The sequence below is a fragment of the Trachurus trachurus genome (genome assembly GCF_905171665.1).
Source record: "Trachurus trachurus genome assembly, chromosome: 3".
Classification (NCBI taxonomy): Eukaryota; Metazoa; Chordata; class Actinopteri; order Carangiformes; family Carangidae; genus Trachurus; species Trachurus trachurus.
The window spans coordinates 18,899,847-18,923,029 of NC_139893.1; the positions used below are offsets into that span (position 1 = coordinate 18,899,847).

The 23,183-nt window shown below is 42.6% G+C and overlaps 1 protein-coding gene across 1 annotated transcript in view; it reads left to right on the top strand.

Moving 5' to 3' along the window:
* The window catches only part of hcn4 (hyperpolarization activated cyclic nucleotide-gated potassium channel 4), a gene marked incomplete at both ends in the record, with an annotated part of 80,674 nt that extends 59,697 nt beyond the window's left edge, over positions 1–20,977 (top strand). The window contains 5 exons of the mRNA XM_084001801.1: positions 2,820–2,966; positions 3,259–3,499; positions 15,324–15,488; positions 18,639–19,507; positions 20,141–20,977. Of these exons, the coding sequence (XP_083857927.1) occupies positions 2,820–2,966; positions 3,259–3,499; positions 15,324–15,488; positions 18,639–19,507; positions 20,141–20,977 (2,259 nt within the window). The remainder of the gene's footprint in view (positions 1–2,819; positions 2,967–3,258; positions 3,500–15,323; positions 15,489–18,638; positions 19,508–20,140) is intronic.
* Between the last annotated feature and the right edge of the window lie 2,206 nt (positions 20,978–23,183).

The window sequence follows — 23,183 nt, forward strand, 5'->3', positions numbered from 1 at the left end:
GAAGTAGATGATAATCCACATCTTTGAAACAGAGCATCATGCTGTGGCATGTCTAATGCAGGAGACATAAAGACGTTAGACAAGATGCAGAATGTGGGTTACACCTGTCATCTTCACCCTGGCATCACATGCAAACAAGCCATCATGACTGCAACTCCAAGCAGCCAATGGGAGTGCAGTCTCTTCTTCCTCCTCCTCCTCCTCCTTTCTGTGAAGAATTCTATTTCATCATCAGATCAGTAAATGCTCAATTTTATGCCAAGGGGATTGTGGGGATAAAGACTGAAACCCTTACCCCACTGGATATCTAAAAGCCTCTTTCCATGTCTTCTTGCTTGTGCAAGTATTAACATTTTCCAGGTCACTTTTCTCACCGTTGACACATATAAACTGTCAAATAGCCTACTTTACATGACATTCCCCAGATGTGAACTCAAATTTTAAGATAATTTCTGAGTGTTTTATTGTTTTAAAGGCTTGGCTTTATCTGCTGCATTTCTTGTGCATGTGTTTTCATATACAGGTTGTATACATTTGCACTTGCAGCATCATTTATAAATCCTTGAATTTGTGATTTGTCTTGCAACTAACAATGCATTTAGAATGATTATTACCAACCGGGGCATTCAGCAGTTTGTAGCTATATTGTCTATATGCACAGACTGACTGCAGACTGTTTTCTGTGTCTGTGTGGGCCTCGAAGGGCTCTGGTCAAACACAGACTAACTGAAACGCATCCAAATTTGGCAAAGAGGGCACACGAGAAAAAAAGGGAAAATTGCTGAGCTGAACACTGTAGAGGCTGAAAGCCAGGGCTGCATAAAGGAGGATTACAAACACAGCAGGGTGTGTGTTTGTGTGTGTCAGTAGGTCAGTGCGAGGGTAGAAGATGTAACCTGCAGAACCCTGACCAGACCTCATCCTAAAGTGGTTACAGTAAAGTCTGCATGCATGTTTTAGTGTACAGGATTCAACACTTGGTGTGTGTTTCCTTCCAGCCCCAGTCATATTCTGACTCTCAGCAAGCTTGACAGCTTTCCTCCTCATACAAAAAAACAGTCTGACTTGCATGAGGCAGCTGTCCTTATTTACTGTGCTACATTTCCACAAGACTGGCCTTCTGATGATCTCCCTCAAGATTAGCAATGACTAGGGTAGTAAAGTCAGATAACAAAGAGGGAGACATCCGAGGTCATCCATGTCACAGAGTGGTAAGGCAGAGAAGTGGTGATCAAAGACCACCGCAAGCGCTGCCGTAAGAATGGTTAATTTTACTCTTTTATTTTTTCACTGAGGGTCATATATTCTACCTTTTATTATTCCCAAGGTGCTTTGATCTGTATTTCTGCTTCCAATACTGCAAAATCAGTTAGACCATCTGACACATTTTAATACTTTAATTTCTGAAGTACACAAACAGGTTTCACTTTGATAAGTGTTTTGGTGAACATGGTGTATGAGTTGCCACAGGGCTTTGTTTGTTACTAATTGCGACACAGCACTCCTGTATATAAATAGGCATTATCAGCAGCACACACTCATGTGATCACAGTGTGGCTATTATATAGATTTAGAGTTCCAATTATATTATGCAAATATTTTTAATTTCATATTACCTTAATTGTTCAGTTACTCTAATGTACAGTACCATATGTATGTAACACAGACATTGCATGTTGTGTATTGAGGTCATCCTACTCTCTTATTCTTACAAAAATATAAATTCTTAAGGTCCCATGTTTTACCCTTTTACACTGTTTTATTTAGGAGTGTTGACCCACATAAGAAGATATATTTGTGGATAAAGAAAACAAAATAATCTTGTCATTTTACATCTTCTGTCAGGATTCTTTCTGGAGCTCTTGTAATAACAGATGAGCCAGACAATCAGAGATGTTCTGAGCCTTTCCTCCTGCTGATGTCTCAGTGTTTGAATACAAATAGCAGTAGTCAAATCCGGCAAAGTTGAATGTTTGGTCAGGCTAAACCTTGGAAGTGGCTAAAAGCGTTGGCTGCTTTGTTGTGACATCACAAAGTTACAGAAGTCCAGATGGCCCATTTTAAGGCTCAGTTTCTGAATACAGGTCAAGTGTTTTTCCTCTCAAACTGCACATTTGGTGCTTTTACCGTATTTATATAGAACCTAGACCTTCTTACCTTCTAACATACAATACATTGCCTTTAAGTCAGTGTTACGCATTATTTGGTTAGATTTATGATGCTGCATGCATACACACAGAGAAATCTATCATCACACACTATACACACACATGCCATCAGTGTCTCTAGCTTTTGATTTGAATTTGTAATCATGTCACATGTAATGCTTTCACATTATCGGATTCCTTTTTTCTATCACATCAACTTTTCTTGTACCCTGGAGTTGAACTGCTTTTCATAACTGTAATTGTATTTTTCATCACAAATGACAACTCAGTATATGTAAATAAGTAAAATTAGCTCTTATCTACTTGACCTCTGACACAGACACTGGCTGACACATTTACGTTGAGAATGTTTCTGGGCCAATTCAAATTGCCATAATGGTGAGTCGTTTCCAGGCTTCCTATGAACTGACAGCGTTATTAAACACTTGCCACCTGTTTTCTGTCTTTCTAGAGAGAGGCATGATCAAAAACAGGAAAAGTTGATGTTTTGTCAGGTCTAAGCAACAACAGCCCTGATGGCCAATATGTATCTTTCTCCATTTTCTTGTGTGTCTGACCTCAGTGCCAGCTGTTCCCTGTGGCTGTGTATCTGTGATACAGCACTATGGCCTTTGAATAACCTGATTGTTGTGTGTCTCTCTGTCCCTGCAGTACAAACAGGTGGAGCAGTACATGTCCTTCCACAAGCTGCCAGCAGATATGAGGCAAAGAATCCACGACTACTACGAGCACCGTTACCAGGGCAAGATGTTCGACGAGGAGAGCATCCTGGGAGAGTTAAACGAGCCTCTCCGAGAGGTGAGATGAGTGGTCTTGCATCAGGCGCACACTGGGGTGTGATGCATGTAAAACTCTGTGTAGAGCTTGACATTCCCCTCAGTTCAGTTCACATTCTTGTGGGAAAAGAAGTTCAAATCCAAACAAGTAAAACAAACAAACAAGCAAAAAATGGTTTGCACAGCTGACATTTTCCCCACTGTTTCTCTAATATCCTCCTTGTCTGAAACTATGATAGGTCAATACATTTTGTAAAGCTCCAGCTGTTCTTACTTAATGGCTGTTTTCTATTTTTCTGTGCACCCTGAAACAGGAAATCATCAACTTTAACTGTCGAAAGCTGGTGGCGTCCATGCCTCTGTTTGCCAACGCCGACCCCAACTTTGTCACATCCATGCTCACAAAGCTGCGGTTCGAGGTGTTCCAGCCTGGGGATTACATCATCAGGGAGGGCACCATTGGCAAGAAAATGTACTTCATCCAACACGGGGTTGTCAGTGTACTAACCAAAGGCAATAAAGAGACCAAGCTTTCAGATGGCTCCTACTTTGGAGGTAAGACAAGCTAGTTCTGCAGCAGAAACACAAACTCAAAGGTCACATCCACAAACATACTGTATCCCTCTGTTCTGAGGAGCTTACATTTGACCTGTTTTCATATGAATAATGCTGTCCTTTAGCACCTTAAGAGTTTGGCCTAGAATTTTAAATTGTGAGGCAATGGCATTTGGATGATTTTATTCTGGCTCTAATATTAGCTCATCGTGAGCTTAAAGTAGTATGATGTGCAGAGCTTGTCACCTCACTTAAAATTCTGCTTCATGGTTAATGCAGGACTTTCCCTTAATTCACATTGTGTGCTGTCTCTAAAATGTAGGGCTCAAATTAAGAAAACGGCAACTTCCTGTCATTTAAAAAAATGCATTGAAAATATGCAAAGGTCAACTGTGTCAGAAAGTTGTGTAATTACATACTATATTCATAGTTTTCATTTATGAATGCTTAAGATTTGAGTCACTTAACCCGCGTTATGTTCTTAATCAGGGTCAGATAATGCATAGCCCTCTCATGGTACGACAGAGCTTATGACACATGTAGGAGACAATGCTGCCATACTGCACTCACCAAATACCAATTAATTTGCCCAGTGACGGCGTATAATTTAGACTACACTGTTAAGTAATGAGAAATGGTGGCAAAGCGTTTAACAGCACATGACCTGCCTGTAGAAGTTTAATTACGCCTTGCCTGCTCAAGTCCATCTCCATGCCCTCTCTCTGGGGGGGTTCCACAGAAATAATGAAAAGATGACAGGCAATCTATCTCTACACATGCCAAAACTAATCAACATTTTAGACAACATGGCCCCAGCTCTCTCTAGGGCCATGTTGTCCAAAATGTTCCCTCCTCCGGGTCCCTCCTGAGCAAGGCAGAATTCAGATTCAGAGAGAGTTTGAGTGAGCTTATGGGCTTGTTTCTGGCGCAGGCATCCTGGTAATGGCACAGTTTGTGCAACAGCTTGGACATTCTGCCACTCAAAGACACTGAACCGTGTGTGCTCTAGATGGCAATGTCATCTTAGAGTGAATGCATCGACCTCTTACTTTTTCTTTTTTTTTCCTTAAGTAAACATGAGTAGTGTAAAACACGCTGGGTTTGGAGTAGAAACTGGCTGGGTTGCTGTAATCTTAAACCTTGGATCTGTAATTATTTTCCCCCCTTTTTCACATTATAGGCACAGGGCTTTTGACTCCATTATCCCGTGGCTATTACTAGCAGTAGCAGTCTACTGGGAGTGTAAGGGAGGGGGCTAGTGAAGTAAGCCTAGAGCCACTGGGAGTTTGTTACCAAATACGAGTTAGTCATTCATGAAATTAATTGGTGCAGGATCAGCACAGAGAGTATGTGGCACATGTGGATCTCAGTGTGGCTGTCAACATCAGCAAGCAGGAGGTAAAAAAAATCTGCTCTAGGTGGATTGCAATGTTTAGTCCCTGTTAATGTGATGGGTCTACTCTAAAGTCATCCAGTTGTTGAAGAGCATTCTGTTTTCTTAATCACACTCAGCGTCAGCAGGCTCCAGTTTCCACTACGGCAAATGGCGTGCATATGCGCTCATCAACATCTCAGCAAACACATGCACCCTAACTCATTCATTCATAGATGACCTGAATTATTTACATTATTATATGCTCAGCAGTCTGCTCCAGTTTGTTAGCTGCTGGATTAGCTTGAGCCAGAGAGCCTAAAGTCTAAAGTGGACACGACATGTCCTGGACGGGAGCATCGACTGGGCACACAGCGATCCAGTGGAGAGGGGAAATGTAATGTGACTGCAGTACTAACGCCAAGGGACACATGGATTGCTGCCAAGCCCGCTTTCTGGACACTGCTGTGAGCTCGGAAAGAAAACATGCACCCTCCACCCCCGCTGCTGCTCGTCTCTTTCTCTCCTTATAGTTCAGTGTCGAAACACTTATCGGAGCAGCATCTCCGCTGCCCCCTCAGCCTCCAAACCGAGCAGCTTATTGTGTTGTTATAGTTCATTCTTTGTTGCCTGCAGTAATTGATGTGTTGCCATTGCAGACTGTGAATCTCTCCTGGTGGGAGTGGAGCTCGGTGACCTTGTGGTGGCCCTGCATGCCAGTCAGAGGTGCTTATCAAAAGCTGCCTTTGATTGCACGGCTAAGATGGCTCACTTTACCTCTGAGTGAGTGGTTTGTAGCAGCTCTCTGCGTGGGGTGGGGGGGTAAGTGTGACCGAGTCAGAGAGTGGGAGGAGGAGGATGAGGAGGAGGGGAGTAAGTTGACTACACAGTTTGCAATCTCCTGTGTCATCTCTTTGGCTTTACTCGGTCTCTAACTGGTTCTCTGTGAACGGTCCTCTCTAAATCTGTAGCCCTGTGAAGTCCTGGGTTAGAGAACTAATACTCCTCCCATCTCCCCTCTCTTCCTCCTTTTTCGCCTTTTTCCCTCTGTCTGAGCTCAGACAGGCTGGTCTATTGAGCTGCCAGCCTGACTGAGTGAGTCAGTGAGAGCGGCTGGCAGCAGCGGAGGTTCCAGTAATCCTCCTGGTCCTTAACCCAGTTAACACCCCTGCACCTCGTATTCTGAAGCAGCATCACTTGAAGATATGATGTGATCTGTGATGATACAGTATACGTAGAATTATATAACATGACAGGTGGGTTAGGATGGGATGGTAAACAATACAATGCATTGCATTATGTGATATGACACAGTCGGTATAGGGATGGATTATGTAGTATGCTTGTGGTTCATCTTGTGTTCTTATAAACTTTCAACACAGTTGCTGAGGTCTTTTCATCATCAGATCTTATTAACATGTATCTAGTTTCCCACATGCAACGCTGGTAAAGTAATGAGCTCCTCCACTCTGCCATAGAGCAGTGTCCTGTGTAAAGTCCATGGTTGTCTAACTATTTAAAAAAACAGAGCCAATTGCCTTACATTATTAGTCACCCTACCTTCTAATCGCCACATCTAAGCCAATCAGAGGCGTTCTTCTTCACCTGGTATCTGCTCCTTTTCTCCGGATGAGGGAGAAATCGCTACCTCGCTCATTCACACACCAGCCAGCCACCTATTGACATCAAGCCACCCAGACAGCATTGACACGGAGTAACTGGAGGCTGGAAATCTGGAATCTGGAAGCTGGGAACCTGTATGTTTGGAACTGGAAAAGCTGCCATGTTCACCCCTTGGATTGTTTCTACTGTTTGATGTGCTTACTGCTTATGTGCTGTGGACCCAGGCAGGCTTTTGGCTGAACACTGGTGAGCCCTGACTGAATGTTAATGTTGCACGACACTGTGCCTGTTCAAGACAAACCTGGATGGATTCAATTCTAAGGATTTATGACGTTTGCGCCTGTTCACCTAGCAGGTCAGCCATTGTGGAAAATAATTAATTTGGATGGTAGACTACAGTACACGCAGATGAACCCTGAAGGAAGCTGGATCAGCTGAAACACACTGACGCAGGCCACAAGCCTGGCTGCTCCTGGCCTGGTGGTAGGATTGCTACCACTGTTCAGCCCTTGTTCACTCTCCTGAATTTAGTCACTTGATTACAATTAACTGTCCTGGGATTGTGCAATAACTTTTTTTGTTTTGTTTTGACTAAAATCCCCATTAGCACTAAATCCCTTTAAAGCATACATTGCATTTATTGCAGTATGGATAATACCAAAGGGCTTTAGTGGAAAAGTGCAGTTTTTATGTGTGTTTTTGTATTGCTTGAATACAATTTCTTGAAGTGACAGCTGAATTCTGATAACTGAATTGACTGAACTGTTACATGAAGACCCAAGCTTAAACTTGTGAAACTTAGACCGCCAACCAATATTTTGGAAACCTTTTTTTTATATTTTGAAAGGACTATTGTCTTTCTTTGATGCATTTCAATAGTTTTTTTGTTCTACTTACTAGTACAAAGCAGTTACTGCAGTTCTGTGTCTGCGTGCTTCATTGAATCTACTGTACCAGCTTCTAGAGACGAACTTACACTAGCCTATCTGTATGCTAATCATACTCACTACTTACATCTGCCCACCATTTATTCAAAGTACTACACACACCAAAGTCCCCTGTACTCTAAAGGCTCATCTTTAAGATATTCTAGTATCTGTAATGTGAACATTTCCAAACAGTCACAGGAAGTAACAGTTGGCATCTTTTTCATAGCTCAGCTGTGACATCCTACCATGCAATGCCTCTCCTGCCGCGCTGCTGACTGCGCTGTCAGCCAGACACCTGACCTGACTGTCAGAGCAGAGTCTCTCTGCCCTGCCTCATGTTGTCCTGTTTCCATCACAGTTAGTTTTGTGGTTTGGGCATTTTTAGACAGCACTTGGTTTGTAATGTTTACAGCCTGCCTTGTTGTTGCTCCTGCGTTAGCTACTCTGTCAACTATGATGCAGCTAAAATATATGGGACTCTAAATGCAAAATGTTTTAGGTTGAGCTAATGTATGGACTCGTCGTCGTTTTCAGCCCTCTTATTTCTTCTATATCATTCAAAAGGAGTCACGGTGACGTTGCAGAGGGCTCCCTTTGAATGTCCACCAGTCCACACTGATGCAGCTGCAGCACTGTGAACCAGTGCTTAGTCTAGGGATGGGAAGTGATAGGATTATAGAAATTACATATTTAGTTATGCTTATTGATCCCCCTATCAGTTTCTGTGGATTGTCTGCGTGGAAAAAAGAAGTATTCCTGTTCAGATTTTCACAGAGGTCTCTGAACACTGAACAGGAAACAACAACAACTTCTTTCACAACAAATTGTACTACACAGTGGCAGTCGTCCTCTTTCTCCTTTGTCATTTCCACCTTTGCAGCAGGTGTGAATGGTGTTTTCTGCTGGCTAACCCTCGGGTGAGTCAGGCTCAGACATGGAGCTGTGCTAGTGACGTTAGCCTGCGAGCTAACATTGTGGGAGGTACAGTAACAGCAGCAGTACTGAAATGAAGCAACACTTTGGAATTCTTCTGTCTCCCATCCGCCATGATTACTTCCCCAACCCCTTAGTTGTCGCTCGACTGCCTGACTGCCTCTCATGTGCTTTGCAAGGCACACAGAACCAAGCGGCATCAATAATGGAATCATTAAGCATGAAGGAAAATTATCTCAAAGCATCGAAACAGTTGGTTCTCAACTGGAACCGGTTCTCGATTTCCATCCCTATAGCTCACCCACATTGATGCTTGTAATTTAATGCTACAGTAAGATATTTCAGTCTGGACAGAGCCTAACATTACCAACCTTAGAGCATTGCTAAATATTATTAATTATTAATGGAACAACAGAAAAGCTAGTTTGACTTGTGAAATACAGTAGGCCTACGTCTTCAAAAACTGAAAACATGAGGTGATTTGCATTTGAACATACTGTATTCAATACCTTCTGGTCCTTGAACGTCGTTTTACTGTGTCATTTTGGTCTCTCACCAAGATAAACATTATCCAGCTTCTGTTCAGGGGGTGAAAAAGAGACAATGAGATTTGACAGGACCCTGAGAATAATTTCCTTTCCCAAGATAGTTTGTGTAGTTAATGGCCAATCCCTCTGTGTTATAGAGCTATGAATTAGAGGACTTTCTGTTAGATTACTGCTGGGGTCAGTTATCTGCCCTACATGCCAAGGCCATGGCCCCTCTTTGGCGTCCATAGCCAATTGGATGTTAACACATCTCCCCTTTGCTGTTTCGGTCCACCTTTCTAGTATAAGAATCTGAGTTTTACTATTTGACCCTTAGAATTGAGGTGGTGTCACGCACTTATGTTGTGTTGACGACTCCTCTGTTCTCCTTGATCAAGTAAATAAACCATCACCACAAATTCCTCCCTAACAGACCCCAGCATCAGCCTATGGTGCTGAAAAACAGCAGATATCCCCTACCTGTCTGTGCATGCTAGCAAAACTGAAGGTGTTTGCGTAGCTATGCTAATGCTGTGAGGGAGTGAGCATGGCGTGTCACAGGGAATCAGGCAGCCCACTGCGGACGTTTCAAAAGGTTAGAGAGTGTCCGCTCCGTGCGCTGGGGGCAGTGTCGGGGAGGGAGATGGGAGCTGACAGCAGGACTCAGGATCCAGGTGAGCTTTGCCAGACCAGGCTGCAGGACACAGATACTTCATCACAGACCAAGCAGCCCTGCTCATGCTGATTAATTCACATCAGCACACACTTAAAAGCAGGGAGTAAGGCAGGTGCAGCCACACACAAATACGTCCGTGTTCAGTAAGTTGAACTTATTTTAAAGTACTTTCAAAGGCCAGCATTTGCATTTGGAAACAGCACACTTGTGCTGTCATCTGCTTATAGTCAGTACATATGGATTAGCTGTCACATGAAGATGGCCCTGAACAGAATTGACCATAGTTTCCTAATCTTGCCATGTACCCAAAGAACGTTTAATAATACATTCATTACTAAAAATTGATTACCATGCAATTGTTGCAGTTATTAAATATCCCCCTATGTTTATTGATTAATAAGTTAAACCCTTCACTCTCTGATGCTTTGCTTCTCTTAGAGAATTATGAACCCCGTATTTCTTGATTGGTGATTCTTTTTTTTTTGACACAGTAATCTCAGAGATATTTGCACCTCTGTGCTGCAGCCCTTTCTTACGCCAGTCTTGCCTTGTAACATATAATTCTATATTTTTATAGAATGTACTTTTTCCCAGCTTCCTCCTATAGTGCAGATGCAGCAAAGAGAAAATCGATTAAAGCCTCACAGAGGGCATAGTTTGTAACCCTGCTTGCGGCTTGTCATTATATGGTGATTCATTATAGTTTACCCGTTTGATTATGTTCAGAAATGTATATGATGCAGAATGATGTTGATGTTAGTTACATTAATTAAAACATTAAATATTAAAACATTAAACAGTCCTTTGCTCTACCACAACCAGAACTGTTGTTACTGCCCAAATTTTAGATTCAGTTTCATTTCATCTTATTATTAATACATTTTATAATAAGAAAAAATATTTTCCAGTATATTTTTTACTTTACTTTTATTTTATATTACTTAAATTACACAACAAAATGAATGTGTTTTTTTCACTCCTTGTATCACAGTCTCACATATATGCATTCAGGCTGTGTATCTTTAAGTTTTTCTTTTGCACTTGCCCCACTGCACACACATGCACATGCAACACACACTGACATACCACGCAGTTGACTCTTCACTTTGAGAGAGAGCTGGTGCAGGGGACTCAGGGCGAAGCATCTTGCCAGTTAAGAGCCCAGGACACGTGGGCTACACTGTCCAACAGAAGCTCAGTCTTGTGTTTTCTCACCAAGGTCACGGCACACAACGTCTAAGTCCTCCTTTCTCAGAGCAACATCCAATTTTAATTGACGTCATACAATTTTGAACACATTGTCAAGTGTGAAAATGAACCACATCATGGCTGTCTAAAAGCAACATCTTCCCGTGCAGGGATAAATTCTCCTTCTAGAAAATGTGGCCGTGTTGTGTCTACTTCACTAACACAGTTTTAGGAACAGATACCGCTGCTGGGCCAGATAAACTCACAGCAGAACAGAACAGCAGGAGAAAGAGATGGGGAGATTCATCAAGTATTATCAGAGTTGCATCTTTGTACCCATTCTTCTGTTTTTAGACTGAAGAATATTGAGCACAATGACATATTGAATTCTCCAGCAGATATCAGTTATCTTGCATCACAATGATATTACAGCTTTGCTCATTTGAGCAAACAAATCCCACAATTTTGGGCTGACTATGAATCATCTCTTTATTAGTTAGGACCACACATAAATGAACAATTGTAGAAGTGGCAGTCAGTTTGAGGAGAAAACACACGCCCCTTATAGAATACAGGCTGAGATACACCAACTAAGCCTGTGCCATGATTTCATGCAGGATTTGGGAAGAGCGGCAATGAGTCACAGGAGATGTGAGTGCGCAGTGTGAGTAGGGCATTCATAAATAAATCGAATGTAACTCAAACCATCCACAAAAGCCACAAGCATCTAACAGCGTATTATAGAAGGTCTAATTTCACTCAGCAGTTTTTTTAATATATTTACATTGGGGAATATAGAGTCTAATTTTACACAAAGAAATATGGACTTTAAGTTTTTTTTTTAATTATTATTATTTTGTTGCTTTGCTTTTAGGTAGCTACAATTCAATAGTCCTTTCCAGTCACAGCATATGAAACACACCATATATTTTTAGTTTTTCAGTCTCATTTACCTCGGTTTGAACCCTTTAATTTATATTTCCATATATAATTTATGTTTTATATCTATATTTATCCTAAATCCACTTCTACCAGAAGCCATCACTTCACTTTGATGCCATATTTCACTTTGCTCCCGGTGTTAAAGTTCCAGATATTCAGGGCAGTGTTGATCTTTAGGGCAGCTGCCAGCATTTAACCCCTCAGCACTCAGAGATGTCCACTAATCTCTGATTGTGTAGCTGGAGGTGGGTTTGCCCCAGACCCATACCCTGCCATGGATTTTTTTTCTCTGCTCTTGTAGTTCAGATGGCACTGCTTAGTGTCTGGGCTTCACTTGCTTTCTGCAAAGACAGTTAGACGAGGCCAGAGGGCTCACTGCAGATCACCGCCTCATCTTGGCAGTGTTGGCTTCATCCAGAAAGCCACGGGACAAGAGGATTTAATACAGAGCTGTGATGCTCCTCTCCAGAGGGGATTACTGGAGCAGTGCTCTGGGAAATGGACCCCCAGCACAGCTATAGCCAGGGCTGCCCCGCCAACACACATGTGGTACGCACTCACACATGTGGAAACACACACACACACACACATACACACACCGTGACAGAGAGAGAGAGAGAAAAAAGAGGAGCACGGTATTTTATCCTTCACATTCACACAGCTCTCTTGCTAACTTGGCTGTTGTCCATTCACCCATATACTCTCTCTCTATCTCTGTTGCGCACACACAAACAGCAACACATTACACATGGTGTTGGGCTTATGCTTCATATACACATACCCTCTCTCGCTGTCCTGTGGAATCGCACGTTCTCCCTTTATCTGTTCCCCGATCTCAGTTTTCAAACCACTGCACACAATCATAACCACTTAACACTCAGTGACCAGAAGAAGACACAGTTCTCCACAATCTACTGCAATTCAATGCAGCTGCTGTGCAGTGAATGCTACGTACATTTGTTATACTGTATGTGTGTGTTTCTGGTGTTTTGTGGTGGTGGTATTTCTTTTGTTTTGCATTTGTTATCGAGTTGGGAAGTAGCTGTAATATCTGAACACTAATGAACAGTTGGCATTGACAAACTGAATCAGATTTAACTCAAACCCCATAATGCTGACAAATTATGGTCCATGTGCGAGTGATACTGTGGCATTTTCATGTTTCCAGTTTTTGGTCTCATTGGTAAAATACCAGTGGGAACAGAGTGCAGTGAGGGAAAAGTTTGAAGTCAACACTCACAGAATTTTGTACCATCTGCCAGCTCAGGGTAGGTGAACTATGCACTGCAGTACACGTGGCATCCTGTTAAGGACATCTCCAAAAAAAGAACTGTATTCACGTGTTGCTGCGTTGTTGTCACTGCTATCATGCATTTGTCAGCCTGTATACATTAAATCGTCTTGGACATACAGTAGTGCAGAACTGCAGAGACTGCAAAAGTGGAGTCTTTGGTTTTTAGCCTCAGCTTCCCCCTACAACTGTGAGTAGCCTACTGAAGTTCAATTCAGAAGAATTCACCACAGAACCAACCTTGTTTTTTTTTTTTTGTAGTTTTCCTTTACTTAAACCTAAACGAAATAGGTTATTTCTTTTTAGGAAATTGGTAAAAACACCAAAACTTTAAAGTCTGTTGTTCTTAGAAGGTGTTTCAGGGGGGATTACAGGCCAAACTGCTCACATTTGAGTGAAGTTGTGCTTTCAGTTAAAGCCCCAGAGATTTATGGAGTGCAGCTTAAAAATCAGTTTCAAAAGTTTAAAAAAAATTATATTATTTTGATAGACTGTCTGATGGAGAAAAAACAAGATGCATGCTTCCCACCAAGAGGCTAGTGTGTCTGCAGGTTAGCATAATGTAAACATGAGACCCACATAAACCAACATTTTATGTGCAGTATATTACATAAAGGGGAAAAGCAAGGGAGGAAGCAAAGGACAATGCAGAGAAAGACAGTAACGGTGGAGAGTCAGACTATGCATGAGTTCGCTGGAAATAAACTGGTTGACGGATTCTTTAAAAATTTGATTTGATGTACAGTAGGCTAAGGGAAGGCAAAGTAGGAAAGTGCATTCTGTGGGAGAATTGAGAGCATGTGTGTGTGTGGATGATCTAGAAATGAGTTTCTGCGAAGGAGGGAGTATGATTGTGAACACAGGAGGGGAGGGTAGAAGATGAGATGAAAGCTGAAGAGCAAAGACATTAGGGAATGTGTATAAACACATGGCACTCCACTAAATGTACGTCAGTCACTTAACTCCTGTTTATACACAAATATACTGTATAATATATACGTAGAAAAAAGTACCATCATGTATATTCATATACATTTGTAATTAAGTATATATATATATATATATATATATATATATATATATATATATATATATATATATATATATATATATATATATATATATATATATATATATATATATATATATATATATACATATATACTTAATTACAAATGTAATATAAAATAAATATATAAATATATATATATATATATAAATATATATATATATATAATATGTACCCTGTATTTGCACCATCTCACTCTCCCATACTGCCTTGGTCTCATGAATAAAACACTGGCATGCATAGACACACATTATTGTACATTCACAACCATTCTGTGCAAGCAGAGGCATTCACACAGACATATCCCACTTGTGCATGGTAGTGCATGCAGGCACATGCGACATCTGCAAATACTACAGACACACTTGCACCCACACAAACTGTCTCTGAGCCATATCTCTACAGCAGTGCAATGCTTGTTAAATGGAGAATTACTTTCCTGAACGGACATGGCAGATGAGGGCTGGGAGACCTCTCTGAAAATAGCATTCAATAGCAAGTTCTGCAGCAATCAATTACAGAAAAGTAATAGTTTTAATTTGGCATAGTTTATTTGCTGAGGAAGATAAAGCAATTCTTAAAATCAACGGTGGTTCTCCAAATGTTTTAATCATATAAAAATATTTCTACCACTGCAAAGATCCAGAATAGTTTCCCAGTAACAATACCATTGGCTCTATACACTGATCAGGCATTACATTATGACCACTGACAGGTGAAGTGAATAACACTTCATCATGGAACCTGTTAGTGGTGGGATAGGCAGCAAGTGAACATTTTGTCCTCAAATTTGATGTGTTAGAAGCAGGAAAAAATAGACAAGCGTAAGGATTTGAGCAAGTTTGACAAGGGCCAAATTGTGCAGGCTAGACGTCCGGGTCAGAGCATCTGAAAAACTGCAGCTCTTGTGGGGTGTTCCCAGTCTGCAGTGGTCAGTGTCTGTCAGAAGTGGTCCAAAGAAGGAGCAGTGGTGAACCGGCCTTAAACCGGCTTAAAGTGCAAAAACATGCTACTTGTCCTTAACCGAGCCATTTTTTATTTATTTCTAGGATGGTATTATGTGTAAGGTGAGTTGTGTGTAAAAAAAAAAAAACAAGAACAACAAAAAAATAAACATGATATCGACATTTGTCACAATGTAGACAGTGTAGTGATTATGGGTGCTTTACTAAGCCTGGGACTGTGCCTTTGGTTGTCTCTCAGAGAAATCTACAGCAGTGTTAGCGCCGGCATAACATTAACCCTCTGTGTTTATTTGCTATGTTCTGTTGCAGAGATTTGTTTGCTGACCCGGGGTAGAAGGACAGCCAGTGTCCGAGCAGACACATACTGTCGCCTGTACTCACTGTCTGTCGACAACTTCAATGAAGTGCTGGAGGAGTATCCCATGATGAGGCGGGCCTTTGAAACTGTGGCACTGGACAGACTGGACCGGATTGGTAAGAAAGTGATCTTTTCAAAAAGCAATTTAAGATTGAAATCTAAAAGAAGATGTTACAAACTATTTAACAAAGGACATGAAGGCTCCAACTACCGTCAAAAAATGAGCTAAGATGCATACCATAACAATTAAGAGGTTATTTCAATAATGTATATATAAGGCTTACTACAGTATTAATCTAATTTCACCTGTTCAGACTATAGAAGATTTCAGCAGTGAGGTAGGAGAAGATCACTGTATCTCTGTTTTACTTTGTGTCTGATCAGACAAAAAAGATCTTTCAAACCAGAGCCACAGCTCTCTGACAAAAGTTTAAGCCTGAAAGATGTTGACACTGATACTCAATGAGTGGAATTACTTTCAAGGCCGTCCTCATATAAACATGCAGATAGAGCTCTGGTTTTGAAATCCCTGTGTGACTTCTCTTAGGCATACAATTGACATTCTCTCCGTATCCATCACTGTTCCCAGGCTCAGCCTGGGCAGATGAAAAATTCACAATGAAAGGCACGCCTGTATCATCACTCACCCATCGCTGTGTTCTGTTTTCGCTCTGTTTTATCCTCAGCTATGTTTAGAATGGAAGATAGAGAAATTGCTTTAGGGGGTCTCTTTGTAGAAAATGGCTGCTTTGAAAAGATGTGGTGGGCTGATAGTGATGTTTCTGTGAGATGGTCTCCGGTGTATGTCCTATCTGCTGGGCTTTATGTTCATGTACACCCTTCTTCCCTAATAAAGTCACTCACACAGCACTGATCCGTAAAGTAATTACTGTCTCGATGGACTGTGCACAATCTGATTGGAGGTGTGCAGGTGATAAAGGGTCAGGTGGTGCCAGGGTCAAGCTGGATGTAGATACAATACCTCACAGCAATCCCTCTACTAATCTGCCACCAGTCATAACAGAAAATGGAGAGATTGATCTGGGCCTAATTGCATTTACAATATCTTTGGGTTTCACAGCTTTTTGTTAGCACCAAATTGAAAATGGCAGCCATGTGAATTAACCCTGTCACTGCTAGGGCAACCATTCAACAAAGACGAATGGACTTTGCGGTCAGAGTTCCTTACTTTTCTATTGAAGGTTGGATCAGCAGTCGGTATACCTGTCATAATGATATAACTCCAACATGTCTTTTTGACGTTGTGCACAGCTCATGAGGACTTTGTTTTTCATGGGGAGACCGGGGATGGTTGTAACATGGGTCAGTTGTAACACTTTCAATTTTTCCAATCAGGAACAACTTATGAATCACCTGATTGACTGTGCTCAGTTTAATCCTTATTCTATGAAGAAGTATCATCCTGTGGCAGACACAGACAGTTTTAGAGGGAAAAAACTAATTTTGAGGTATAAAAGTATTTTTCCCCTCCATTTATTTTTGTGATAGCATTGCCTGCTTTGTAGTTAAAGCAGAAGTGAGTGATATATTTGTGTTAATATAACTCTTAAATAGTTATATCTTCCGACAGCAATCACTTACATAGAGTGTTTGGACTGAAACACGGGTCTCTCAGTCCCTCTGCTCTGCTCTGAGCCGAAGAGAAAACATTTATCGTATCCTACAGTTTTTATCCAATGAGGAGAGAGAACGGCATGCAGGGCTGTGTGTGCAGCCAAGGAACGCCGTGAATGTGGTGACGTAGCGACGAGGACTGTTATGGTGCGTTCAAGGAAACTCGTATTTTTCCAACCGTGAAGTGGTACCAGTTCGATCTGGTACGAGTTCACCGGTCGGAAGTTACGAGTGGCCGTTATAGTGACTTTCACCGGTAAAACAGGTCGGAAAAACACGAGTGGGTTGCCTGGAACGCTACAAAGTCGTAAGTTGTGACTTGAAGCTGTAATTTACGATTTCAAAAGCCTGCCTGGAACGCAGCATTAGCGAAAACGACCGGATCACTCACTTCTGCTTTAAACTCATCAGAAGTACATCATGGTTATTATTTGTTTATTATGTAGATATCTTTCATGCAAGTTGTAAGTGCTAATGTTTTAGGTGTTAGCTGTAAGGTAAGCTACTTCATGGCCACAAAGGTCTGGGTTAGTTGTAACAGCAATTTAGTATGTTAACCTACTCCAACCCAAATTTATTTTGCATTTATGTTTGCTTTGAATTTCAATATGTCTAGTTCATGAAAGACAAAGATGAAAGGGTTACGGTTAAGGATAGGATCAGACAATGGCTAATAGTAACTGATATTCTTGACACACACCGACACACACACACGCAATTACAGTATGTTAAAAAGTAATTTTAGTGTTGATTAGAAAGCTTATAGTTTTTCAGAGATAACAGCTATGCCATTTAATAGCAGACATACACAAACTAGTTTGTATCACATGTTGAATGCACTGGCTTAAAAGAGCTCCAAGATACATACAGAAGTGTCAAAAATGTTACAACATCCCCGGTCTCCCCTATATAATTCAAGCCTGGAAAATAATGGAGCACCAAATTGTGAAAACCTCTACCCTGATACTTTATTTCAAATGTGTAAGCTTCTCTCTAGTGTCATGAGATGGCTTATCCCACAAAAGCTTGAATTTTACAACTATATGATTTTAGGCGTGGCTTCCCTTCTGATATTACTAGCCAATTACAGGAGAGACACAAATAGATACAGTTGCAGACTTGGAGCATTTCCTCAACATGTCTTACAAATTGCAGGTACAGTGTTTGATTTTTGTTTTGTCACTGTTACCAAGGGAACCACAGCAAGAACTAGTTAAACATACATCACCTACACCTCAGGCTGTCATACAACCTGAACGTCTGTCTCTGGGTAGTTATCTCCCACCCACCTTTTGTTGTTTCTCTTATTCTCTGCTCTTTTATGCTTTGTCTTTCTCTTTCTTCTACATCCCTTGTCGCTCTCTGAAATCTCTTTTACTCCCTTTTCCCACTTGTGATTTTCAGGTACATTTTTTCCTTTATTTCTTCCTCTTCATAGTTGTCTCTGTCTTAGGTTGCTCTATGTGAAGTGGTTGCTGGAAAATAGGGTGGTTATTCAAGTACACCCAAATATCAGCCTGGTTCCAACCACCTAGAACACTTGTGCTTATTCTCCTTTTCTCTGTCTTTTCTCTCACCTATAACTCTCTATGTGTCTGTTTCTGTGTTTGTCTGTATGTGTGCTTTTAAAGGCAAGAAAAACTCCATCCTGCAGCACAAGGTACAACATGACCTCAGCTCTGGTGTACTCAACTACCAGGAGAACGAGATCATCCAGCAGATTGTACAGCATGACAGGGACATGGCCCACTGTGCGCACCTCATGCAGAATGCCCCACCCCAGTCGCCTCCCTCGCCTACCCCTGTCATCTGGGCCCCTCTGATCCAGGCCCCGCTCCAGGCAGCAGCTGCCACCACCTCAGTAGCCATCGCACTGACACACCATCCCCTTCTCCCTCCAACACTCTTTAGGCCTCCGGTTTCTGTTTTGGGGTCTCTAAAGGATCCTCCCACCCGACTCAAGAAGTTCCACACATTTGTTCCTTCATCCACATCACCTGGCTCTGCTGGTGATTCCCCCTCCAGCACACCCTCAAAACTGCACACTGGGGTGGACATGCCATTACTGGCCTCTTTTCGGGCTCAGCATATGACATCAGGTTCAGGGGCAACTGGCTCTAGCAAGCAGGTTTCAGGTAGTGGAGGCCAACATGGACCTAGTGGGGGTGGGTCTGGGTCTGGGTCTAGTGGGGGAGGGGCATCTGCTTTCCCCTTTGGACCATACTCATCCTCTGGCTCGCCCTCATCTAGTATGGCTCAGCTACACCCGCAACCACAGCATCTACAGCCCTTCCGCTCCAGCACCCCACCTCTCTCGAACCTCTTCCACCAAGGATCTACAAGTGGAAGTACAGGGTCGGGGATAAGTGGAGGAGTAGCTGGAGCTTGTGGTGGTGTTACAGGGTGGTCCTCGGCTGGAGCGATCGGAGGCTCTATGGAAGGAGCCACTGGAGGAGACACGGCTTGGGCCGGAGAGGACTTTACAACTGGAACAACGGAAGTGACTTCAGAGGGGCCCTTTGGTTTGGGAGGGGGTACTTGTGGAGGAGGTATCTCAGGGGAATCAGTTGGAGGGATGTCTGAAGGATTGGTGGGTGCTGCTAGTAGTAGGTTAGCTGGTGGGGCATCAGGTGGATCAGGGGGGAATGTTACTTGTGGGCCTATAGGAGAGGTATCCAGGAGATCAGTAAGAAGAGTTTCCAGGGGATCAATTGGAAGGGCTTCTGGGGGATCTGTTGGGGGGCCCTCAGGGGAATCACTGGTAGTGACGACCACTGGAGGATCATTAGGTAGGGCATCTGGTGGATCAGTGGGAGTGGTTGGGGGTTTGACAGGAGGGGCGTGTGGGGGATCAGTTGGAAGGGCCTCTGGGGGACCACTTGGAGGTATTTCTGGTGATTCAGTGGTGGGGAATCCTGGTGGATCCCTGGGAAGGGCTCCTGGTGGATCAGCAACTACAACAACTAGCCATATAGGAAGTTTAAGTGGGTCAGGGGGAGGGATGATTGGAGGACATACTAGCAAGGCGGCAGGAGGGGCAGTAGGGACCCATATAGCAGGGTCTCCATCTTGTCCAGTAGGAGGGGCTTCTGCTGGAATTACAGCTGGACATATCGGTTCCTCCCGTTGTCAGAGTCCTATTTCTACTGGCTCGTCCAGCCCTATGACTGGGCAGCTTCTCCATAGCCAGCCTCCTCCTAAGCCTCCTCAGGTGGCTCCTCTGCAGCAATTTGCTGGGGGAGGCAGGACTACCAGTGGCCTAAACCTCTTCCATTCCCCTCCACAAGGCTCCCCATCTTCTAATAGAGGACAGCACACCCAGCAGCCTGCGGAGGGCTCCCCATCTTCCCTCACCCATTTTAGCCTGGCAGGCCTCCAGTCTGGCTTCATGCCTCACCAGATGTCCCTAGAGAGGTCTGCCCTGGCCTCACTGGCCCAGTATGGTTCAGCAAACGCCTCCCCCTGCCTTACCCCAGTGGCACCCAGCCCTACTGTCCAAAGCCCAGTGGCAGGCAGGACTTTCCACTACAGTGACCCCTCCAGTGCCACAGGATCCCACAGTTCTCTTTTCATGCCTCAGTCGTCTTTCCCTTCACAGCTACCCGGCCAGCCACAAACAATGGGGAGAGATTCTCCATTGGGCCGCTTTTCTGAGGACTTAAAGCTTTTATCCAGCTCACACCCATCTCTGCCGCAAGAGGTGGCCCAGGCGTTAGGCCACCAAACTCCTCGCTCCTCTGTGGAAACTGGATATTACCCTTCACCTTTTTCCTCACCCACTCTTGTGCCCAAACCCTGTAGCTCAGTGCCAGGGCGCATGACTCCTCCAATCCAGACGTCTCCAGGGCACCCTCACCAGACTCAGTCTCCCGGGGTTTCTCCGGCTTTGCCTCTGAGGAGGAGCTCTGCTGCCTACTCATCAGATCTAGAACCTCAAACTGTCCGCTCTAAACTCCCTTCTAATTTGTGAGGATTGATCACACCCTCCTGTGCTCCTCCGAACTGAAACACACACAGAAACTATCTCCATGTGTGGCATTATTTTCTTTGTCTTCAGACTTCACTGTGTTCCACCTCTCATTTTACCAAGATCTTAAATTTACTGTGATTAAATGACTCCTTACCCAGTAACTCTAGAAGCTACTCTAGAGATCTAGAATAGTTTTTTGTTTTATGCTTCTTTGACTTCTTTTTTTTATTCATACATACTGTATATAGATAGAGATATATTTAAATGATAAGTTAATCAAGGGACTAGGAGGGTGTGAAAAACGATCTCCATTTAAAAGACTGTCATTTTATTTATTTCTATAACTATGCCAAATTCATCTGGTGATGTTTGGGAAGATGATTCAATGGACAACACAATAATACTCTTTTTCTGCAGGAACCTATGCACTAATACCTGCATGTATAAAGGCTTTTTGTGTGTTTAAAAAGATTATCTACATTTTTAGCTATAAAAACATGCTTCGAGACAGACTGACTCTTGTACCATCTCATTGAGGATCACATATTGTTGATCCTTAAATGTATCTATTAGATTGTACTTATTTATCCTGTGTATAAACTTTTCAAAACCTTACGAGAGATGGAGAAGAGATTTTAGGAAACCAAAAAGACTTTTCCTGTGGGGTACTAATTCACCTCCTCTTGGCCCATCGATCCTTATTTTATACCACTTTATCGTAATAATACTGTTTTTTGAAGCAGGGCGAGAGGGGTTCAGCGAGCTACCCTCCATCTCAATATTGAGACATAGCAGTATGTGAGCAACTGGCTTTCTGCAGACTCCTCAACCATGTCCTAACAAGCTCACTTTGTCTTCCAAGCTCATGCCACTAATGTGTGTAGAAAGCATGTGTTGTTTTTTCTTCCTGACTGTGTGCAACTGTTAATGTGTGAGTGTTAGTGAGAATAAGTGTGTGAGTCAGTGGAACAGTCGGATGCAAGGCAAGACTTTTCCCTGGACTGATCAAAAGGACATTTGCCTTTATTCACACAAAAAACTAGAACTTCCATTAATCATAGCTTGTGTGTTGCATTGTGTAGCACTCAGAAAGTTCACAATCAAAACTAGTCAAATATATGATAGCCCAAAACTAGACTTTCAGTCATCGAGCACATACAGTACGGTTCATACAGTATACAAGCTGAAATATCCAAAAAGTGCTAGAAACGGAAATATGCCACTTGATAATTAATTTGTGCATTACTTCTTCTACTGTAGCTGCTATATGGTCAACATATACATGTCTCCTCACTGAAAGCTATGTGTTGAGTTTGAGATGTTGAATGTACATTTGTCGTTGTTAAAAGTAAGTACTGTAGCTGTGGTAGATGCACTGAAGGCTTCGTGTCCCAGGGGGTAAAGATGGTTCAATAACTAAAAAGGTCACTGGTACAATATGTATGACAGACATTTTCATCAGCAGCCATTTCCCCTGACAAAGTGTCCTTTAGCAAGACACAGAACCACTTCTGTCTAAATTGTTGTATGGCAATGTAGATATATTACTTAATATGTTGCCTAAAACAGCCCACTCTTTACTGCAGGAGCTCCATAAAGTACTGCGACTGCGCTGCAACTGTAACCCTGAGAGAAACTGCACATTACCCTAAAACAGACGCCTGTTTGAGTGGAACTGCTGTAGGTTTTTCTGTATTTATGGTGTGTATACTACACACATAGTTCAAACTTATGATAGATTTGGATGTCTGCAGTAAAAAAAAAAGCCCTTTATGTGTATTCATTTAAATTCAGGTGTCTCTGACGGAATCCTCAGTAGAGTAAGGTATCACTACGCTCACAACGGAGAGGCAGTGATATGCTTGCTACATGTTTGTCTGTAGCTCATCACCAGGACAGACCCAGGTTCCACTCAGACAGCTGAGTCCCTAACTCAGTCACAGCACTCAGCCACAGCAGCCTAATTTAACAAGACATGCCTGTAATCCCTTGACCCTAACTGGCTATCATGGACTCACACACAGAGGTGCACAGTGACCATGCTCTCCCCTCATTACAGTTCCCAGAAGTCCCTATAATAAGGTACAGCAATACACATGGCGTGACACTCAGCTGCCGGAGTGCACGTTTACAGACATGCACTCAGCCACAAGAGCACACAACGAGTGTTCCTGGCAAAAATAAAAACTGTTCAACAATCCCATTT